Source organism: Notamacropus eugenii, chromosome 5 (genome assembly GCF_028372415.1).
Source record: "Notamacropus eugenii isolate mMacEug1 chromosome 5, mMacEug1.pri_v2, whole genome shotgun sequence".
Classification (NCBI taxonomy): Eukaryota; Metazoa; Chordata; class Mammalia; order Diprotodontia; family Macropodidae; genus Notamacropus; species Notamacropus eugenii.
In genome coordinates, this window is record NC_092876.1 from 16,245,040 (window position 1) to 16,253,973 (window position 8,934).

General features: G+C 35.2%; 1 protein-coding gene across 1 annotated transcript; it reads right to left on the minus strand.

Moving 5' to 3' along the window:
- Positions 1-6,107: 6,107 nt before the first annotated feature.
- LOC140508502 (olfactory receptor 14C36-like) lies at positions 6,108-7,046 on the minus strand. The gene has a single exon (XM_072616458.1). The coding sequence runs from the start codon at positions 7,044-7,046 to the stop codon at positions 6,108-6,110; it is 939 nt and encodes a 312-aa protein (XP_072472559.1).
- Positions 7,047-8,934: the final 1,888 nt, after the last annotated feature.

The window sequence follows — 8,934 nt, forward strand, 5'->3', positions numbered from 1 at the left end:
ATAAAAGAAATTAAAGTTGTCTATAGTCATACGAAAAAATGTTCTAAATCACTATTATGCAAAGAAATAAAAATTAAAACAATTCTGAGGTACCACATTGCATCTGTTAGATTGACTAACATGACAAAACTAGAAAATGATAAATGGTGCAGTTGGTCTGGAAAAATTGGAATACTAATACATTATTGGTGAAGTTGTGAAATGATTCAGTCATTCTGGAGAACAATATGTAACTCTGCCCAAAGGGTTATAAAACTATGCTTATCTCTGACCCAGCAATAACACTTCTAGATCTGTGTCCCAAAGAGATCATAAAAATGGGAAAAGGACCCATTTGTAAAAAGCATTCGTTGAAGTTATCTTTCTGGTGGCCAAGAATTGGAAAATGAGGGGATTGCCAACAATTGAGGGATAGATGAATAAACTGTAGTATACTGAATGTAATGGAATACTATTGTTCTATAACAAATGATGAGCATGGGGTGGAGGCAAGATGGCAGCATAGGATGTTAGACTTGTAGAAGTTACCCCCCCATAGCCCATAAAATAGCTGTAAAAATGGCAGAGATTTCCAGCCCAAGGCTGACTGGAAGGCGGACAGGAAAGGTATATTGCACTGAGCTCAGAGTAGACCACAGTCCAGTGTGGGCTGTGCAATACAGCAAGGACAGGACCAGAACAGGCTTCAGGGTGCCAGCAGCAGCAGCAGTTCCCAGACTGCTCAACCCACAAATGCTAGCGAAAGTCTCAAAAGTCAGTGAGAAAGCTCTTTCACCTGGGTAAGAAGGGAGCAGGGTCCTCCCTGAGCCCCAGTCCCAGGCAGCAGCAGCACCCAATTTTGGAGCACTCATATTAAAGGCCCTGGAGGAATTGAGCTTCTGATCAGAGTCTCAGCCCTGAGTGGCGGTTCTGGGGTGAGGAGGAAGGCTGGTGTGGTGAAGTTCACTGAAGAAAATAGCAGATGGAAGCTAATGACTTTACGAGAAAAGAAGAAATTACAAAACAAAACAAAAAAATGAAAAAAATAGAAGATAATGTGAAACATCTCAACGGAAAAACAACTGACATGGAAAATGGATCCGGGAGAGAGAACTTAAATTTATGGGACTACATGAAAGCCATGATCAAAAAACCAGCCTAGATCTTGTCTTTCATGAAATTATCAAGGAAAACTGCCCTGATAGTCTAGAAACAGAGAATAAAATAAATATTGAAAAGATCCACTGATCACACCAGAAAGAGATCTGAAAGAGAATCTACTAGGAATATTGCAGCTAAATTCCAGAGTTCCCAGATAAAGGAGAAAATATTGCAAGGAGCCAGAAAGAAACAATTTGAGCACTGTGGAAATACAATCATGATAACACAAGATCTAGCAGCTTCCACATTAAGGATCAAAGGGATTGAAATATTCTATCCCAGAAGTCAAAGGAACTAGGGTAAAAATCAAGAATTACCTACCCATTTATACTTCAGGGGAAAAATGGTAATTCAGTGGAATAGAGGACTTTCAAGCATTTTGATGAAAAAATAGGAGCTGAATAGAAAATTTGACTTTCAAGCAAAAGATCCAAGAGAAGCATTAAAATGCAAACAGGAAAGAAAAATCATAAGGGACTTATTAAAGTTAAACTGTGTATTCCTACATGGAAAGGCAATATTTGTAACTCTTGAAACTATTCTCAGTATTTGGGTAGTTGAGGTATTATACACGCAAACACGCACAAATGTGTGTCCATGTATATATACATACATATGTATGTGTGTACATATATATGTACATATACATACACACACATATATACATATGTATGTATATACAGAGAGCACAGGTTGAGTTGAAAAAAAAGGATGATATCTAAAAACATAATATTAAGAGGTGAGAGGAATATATTGGGAGGAAAAGGGAGAAATGGAATGGGGCAAATAATCATTCAGAAAAGAGGCAGGCAAAAGGTTTTTCAATGGAGGGAAAAAGGGGGGGGAGGTGAGAGGGAAAAAGTGAAGCTTACTCTCATCACATTTGGCTTAAGGAGAGAATAACATGCACACTCAATTTGTTATGAAAATCTATCTTGTACTACAAGAAAGTAGGGGAGAATGGGATAAATGGGGTAGGGGTGTGATAGAAGGAGGGCAAACGGGAGGAGGGTGTATTTAGAAGTAAAGCCTTTTACCGAGGGACAAGGTGAAAAGAGAAAGCAGAATAAATAGGGGTGGGCAGGATAGGATGGAGGGAAATATAGTTAGTGTTACATAACATGATTATTAAGGAAGACTTTTGCACAACTACACATATGTAGCCTATATTGAATTGCTTGCCTTCTCAGTGGCGATGCGTGGGGAGGGAGGAAGGGAGACAAGTTGAAACTCAAAGTTTTAGGAACTAAAGTTGAGAATTGCTTTTGCATTCAACTGGGAAATAAGAAATACAGGTAATGAGGTATAGAAATATGTCTTGCCCTACAAGAAAAAAGAGAAGATGGGGATAAAGGAAGGGAGTGGTGTGATAGAAGAGAGGAAGTATTGGATGAAGGGTAATCACAATGCATGGCATTTTGGGGTAGGGGGAGGGAAGAGAAAGGGACAAAATCTGGAACTCAAAATTTTGTGGAAGTGAATGTTAAAAACTAAAAATAAATAAATAAACATAAAATTAATAAATAAAAAAAAACCAGACTTCAGAAAAACTTGGAAAGAGTTCTATGACCTTCTGCTGAGTGTAGTGAGCTTAGCACCAGGAGAAGATTGTACACAGTGACAATAGTATTGTCAGATGACTAACTCTAATAGACTAAAATATTCTTAGCAATGCAAGGATCTCATATAATTCCAAAACAGTTATGATGGAAAATGCAGTCTACATCCAGAAAAAGAATTATGGAGTTTGAATGTAGATTGAAGCATATTATTCTCTGTATGATTTTCATTGTTGTTTCTTCTTTCTCATTGCTTTGTTTTTAATTTGGTTCTAATTCCTCATTACACTATGTCTAATGTAAAAATACATTTAATATTATTGTACAGGTATAGCTTATATAGGATTGCATGCTGGGGAATGGTAGGGGAATAAAGAAGAGAAAATTTAAAACTTATACTCTTGTAGAAGCGAAAGTTGAAAATGATAGACAGAGACAGACACACAGATAAATACATACATAGAGAGAGAAAGACAGATGAATAAATCAGAGAAAGAATGTCTTTGCTTTTTACATGACCTTAGGTTCCAAAGAATCCCTCATCACATTTTCGCCTTTCTTTATATGAGAAACTAGTTAGGAAACCTGTCAATAACGTAATGACATCTGACAGATAAGAAAACATTTGAAAGCCATAGCTCCCCATCCTTCTATGAGAAGAAAGTTCTCTATTCTAATCTGTTTGTTTGTGTTTTCTGGTCTCTTATTCTCATCTTCTTTGACATTTTTCATTTGATCTTAGAGCAAAATTTTCTTACATTAACATAAGCATTGTTTTTGTTATTTCAAAAAGTGATCCTATGAATATACTCATGGCTATGGCACCTTCTTTTCCGCAGTTAATGTATTTGAGGTACATGTCCATTAACGTATGTCACCACTGACAGTTACACACAATGTAGTGATTTTTCTAGAAAATATTAAAATGATTTCCAAATGTTTGGTTATATTTTTAGCCACATCAAAATTGACAAATGGATCAGACTTTCCATTACTCACTTTTCCCCACTTTTATCAGCCTTAACTGATTTCATGTTCTGTCTTTAATGCATGTAGCGGTATGTGTAACCCTAAATAAAAAATCATTTAACTCTCAGTACTCTAGTAGGCTTCTTAAAATTATATGTGATAGAGAAGGACCTGATTAGCAATGGAGGAAGGGAGGGGTAAATTTCCTTACAAGCAGTCCTATTAACCAATGAATTCACAGGTTCATCCCGTCTCTATACATGCCATGAATCACTCTTCCAATATTAGAATGTAATATGCTACTTGAAATGCATTTGATGTAATTCTTCACAATGCTATTGATTTGTACAATAAATTTCAACTCATAACCTCATAAATTATTAGTAATTAAATATACTAGTATGTGTGATAAGCAATATATTTCACATTCTTCATGTTTTCTTGTAATATCTCTCTTTTGTGAAGGTCTTCTATCCATTTTGACATTATTTTGGTAAGCGGTATAAGATTTTTCTTAACATCCAATTTCTGTCATGCTGTTTTCCAGTTTTTTTTTTTAACAACTTTTAGCAAATAAGGACTAGTTATCCCCCAAAATTAATTCTTTGCATAGGTTAAACACAAGAATACTATGTATATTGCTTTTGTCAACTATATGTCTACCTTTCTGTTTTTTAATCTAAATGATTTCGATAGTTATTTTTTATGAAATTGCTAAACTTCGTGCCTTCACATTTTTTTATTACTTCCTTTAGTATTCTTGACTTTTTGTTCTTCCAAATGAATTTTTTATTTTTGTTTCCTAATTCAGTAAACTATTTTGGTAATTAAATTAGGGTGACATTGAAAAAATATGCAATAGTTAAAGTACAATTGTTATTTTTATTGTAGTGGCCCTGCCTATCCATGCTCAATTAATATTTGTTCTTCCTTTTTCCTATGTGCATTTCCAGGGTTTGACTCAACATTTAGTTTATTCTAAGTAATTAAGAAATATTTTTTATTCACTCATTCAGTCACTGCTTGCATCTAATTGCTTTTGACTCTGGCATAATTTTTCTTCCGTACATTCTTCTTATATTTCAATCCAGTTCTTCACTTTTCAAAAAGAAATTGCTACTATTTATCCAAAACATTCTATCATTTTTCTATTTTTCTCTGAGTCCGCCACTAATACTCTAACATTTATCTTTATTTCTTTTTAAAATTTTAGTTATTTCATTTCTTTTCAGAATATTGTGATATTCTTTTGCTTGCAGTTTCACATCTAGTCATGGATGGTAGGTGGGACCTCCACTGTGAAAGACATGCATTTCAGTCTATTGCAGTTTGCATTTAACCCCAGAGGTTACGGAAAGTTATTCAATCATTCTGACTATAAGAGTGACATGGTAAGGCACGTTCCTTAAGTATGATTATTTGACAACTGTGTGGGGAATGGAGGATGGATTCTTGAGGAGGGAAGCCTTTAGTACTGAAAACCAATTAAGGAAGCATTAAAATAAGTCAGAAACCTGGGTCATAATGTGAATTAGTTAAATGACTATGTGAATGGAGAAAAGTTCAAAAAAAAAAAGAATATCTCCATATAAAAAGAAAACTATAGAGGGAATATCCAACTGTGGATTTTTAAGCCATGCATCTTGCTGTAAAATAAAAAGCATAATTAATTCAACATGTTGGTATTTTAAATTATTTCATTTTTAATTTATGGAATAGAACAAGCATTTTAAAAAAAATAGAATAATAAAAAGATGATTGCACATGAAGTTCTCAATCTATTATGCACATCTTGCCACTTTCTGAAATATATAATAAAGTTATGATGTAATTTTTATTTTTTTTTCCTTTTTTACCTTTTCACTCACTCTAGAAATGGCTAACATTAGACACAAAAAGGTATATATGTAAGTCTTTCCATGCTTTTCTTATATCATTGAGTTTACCATTTCTTATAGCTTAGTACTATGCCATCACAATCATATTCCAAAAATTCGTGCTACATTAAAAAAAAAGGCATGCTATTAGCCTCCAGAGATACCCAACCCTTAGGTGGAAATGAACTCATGTTTCTCCAAGGGACCAGAGTTGTCCGTGTGAATTTGAATGGTAAAAAGAAATATCTGATCCATATTTTGTATTCATTCCTAATTTATATGTCATAAGCAGTTCTGCCAAAGGCCAACTAAGAAAATTATAGATTTTTAAAATTCTTGAATACACTTCATAATGCTAAAAATATTACTGATTGTGATAATATCAAAGACAATTTTAGGGATGTTTGAAGTCATGTACACCAGTGATTCTTCTGTGACTATCAAAATAATTAACTTGCAACTATCATATATGTATGTACATATGTGTACATGTATATATGAGATTTTCCATTCATAGATGGCTTAAGTGCAACAGCATTAAGAAAGGACTACAATTTATGCTTCATTTCTTTAAAAAAAGCTTTCTCTTCATTACTATTCTTATAGCTTCTTTTATCTGCTTGTTCCGTAGACTATATATAATAGGGTTCACAAAAGGGGGTATTATGGAATAGAATATTGAAGTGATTATATCTTTCATGGACCCAGAATCTGAAGGTGGTTGTAGATGCACATAAGAGACTGAAATAAGGAACAAAGAAACCACAAAGATGTGGGGGACACAAGTAGAGAAGGCTTTTCTTCGTTCTTCTGTCACTCGAAATTTGAGCACAGTGGAAAATATGCTAACGTAAGATGAAGTGATGAAGACAAAGCAGCCAAACACAACTACAACAGCAGAGACAAGTAAGGATACCATATTGCTGAATGTCTCTGAGCAAGAGATCTTGAGTAGAGAGGGGATATCACAGAAAAACTGGTGAATCTCATTGGAATGGCAGAAAGACAATCGAAAGGTATAAGCAGTATGGAACCCTGCATATAAAAATCCAGTGAAAAAGCATGTTAAAGTCATCTGAACACAGACACGGGGGTTCATGATCACGGGATAGAGAAGTGGGTGGCATATGGCAACATAACGATCACGTGCCATAACAGTGAGCAAAGTCATCTCAACATATGCCATAAATACCAACAAGAATAACTGAACTTCACATCCACTAAATGAGATAGCTCTGTTGTTTACTAGGGAATTAACTGATGCCTGGGGAACAGTTATTGATATGAAGCAGGCATCCACAATGGACAAATTCCTAAGGAAAAAGTACATGGGGGTTTGCAGTCTCCTATCAAAGGTGGTAACAATTACAATGAGGAGATTCCCCATCAATCCTGCTGAGTAGATGAGAAAGAGTAGCAAAGAATATAGGATCTGCAGCTCATGGATGTCAGAAAAACCTAGGAGGAGAAATTCAGTCAGGGCTGTGGTAATGTTAGACATTTTCAGATTCTTCCACTCAGTCAGTGACCTAGGGAGCCAAGGAGAAATCAATTAGCCCATCATTCTGCAATTTTTCTGTAAATAATATTTTCAAAGACTAGAAGAAATTATAGCATATTTTATTATTATGGCATAAGACTTTGATAGTCTTGGAACCTCTCATGTACTCGCTGTGTCATCCAGTGCTAAATCAGTTAACTCTCCAGGAAACTGAGTCAGATTTTTATGAGAGATGAAGATCTGCACTGGTAAAGGAAACATCCGCACCTGAGAATTCCGTCTATTTTAGAATTTAATGTTTATGGAAGGAAGAAACATTGACCTCACTTTGACTTCATTTTTTCTATAATGTATTAATTACTTGTGAGTGATTACATCAGTATAGACAGTCTGACCTAATCTAGAAGCCATCATGGAAAATGATAATTTTTAATTTCTAATGTCCTCAAATATGTGGTGTAAGCCTTTATATTTATTTTCATGGTCATCTCATCTTTAATAACAGCTATGAACAGCTTAGAAGAAAAAGTCAGAAATTCGAAAGGACGTGCTTTGACAAGGTTTTGGTTTGGTTGGTTGTCCTTAGTTCTTAAAAATATTCAAATGACATCACTATTTTAGAGACAAAATACAACATATCCAACTGTGATTGATCAGACCAATACCAGTTCGGAATTTTCTATGATAGGTTGGGCACAAATAGTTTCTGTGAAAATTGGAGTGGCTTCCCAAAATTCGTGTATCTCATGTTTCTTTTAAGCTATTTCAACTCTGTATTGCTCATGGAGAACAGCCCCTTCTGTGAGAAGGGCATCGAGCAGGCCTGTGCCATCCTTTCCAATGTCACAAAATAAGTTCCAAAGTACTTAGGAGAGACCTTGAGAATATCTTTGTCCCACTTTTTCGGACCACCATGTGAGCACTTTCCCTGTGTGAGTTCTCCATAAAATAGTCTTTTAGGCATTGTCACCTCATCTTTATTCATAGATATAAACAGGTTAGAGGAAAAACTCCGAAATTTAAAGAGCATAGTTTCAAAAAATACAGGCAGTTTTGCTGACAATGAAGACAGACACTACAATCTTTTCTCCTACCACTTCTCTTGACAAAATTTTCCACTGATTGAACGAAGAAACTGCAAAGAATGATAGATATATACGGTAGTATATTTTCTCTTTCCAGGCACAGGAGATGAAGTCTGCTGACATGGACAACTATTCTCTGTGTTCCTCTGAATAGTGTCACTTCATCTAATTTTCACTACAGCTGCTCACAGCTCTACTGATCTTATAACTTCAATTTTCATTCATTCAGATGCATCAGGCAACCAAAAATGATCAATCTATCATACCCAGTTCTTCCTTCTTTCATATGAATAGCATCCAAGAGATCACAATTGTCCTGAGATTCCACCCCACCCCCCCTTTTTCTTACGCCCACTACTTTCCTGATGAAATTTTTCAAGGTTACACACCTAGGACTTTGGGACAGTTGGTAGGCAGATATTTCTTCGTCATTTATTCTACAAGATAACATTTTTAGAACACTACAAAGTAGGTCCTGGAAGAAGAGGAACCTTTTGATTATATTAATAAATGTGTATATAGGTGTCCATATGTTTATGTACACACACACATATATGTTTATAAGTGCATACATTTTCATTTTTTCATTGTCAGTTCTGAATCCTGTCGACTTTCCTCCCCCTTTGAAAAGGTGACAAAAATATTATATATATATATTCCATTAAAACAAATGATTGCATGACCGTATTAGGTATCACTAAAAGAGGGAGAGAGAGAGAGAGAGAGAGAGAGAGGGAGGGAGGGAGGGAGGGAGAAAGAGAGAGAGAGAGAGATAGGGAGGGAGGGAAAGAGAGAGAAAGGAA

Coding starts and splice junctions, on each gene's coding strand:
- LOC140508502 (XM_072616458.1), bottom strand. CDS start 7,046: ATGTCTAACATTACCACAGCCCTGACTGAATTTCTCCTCCTAGGTTTT.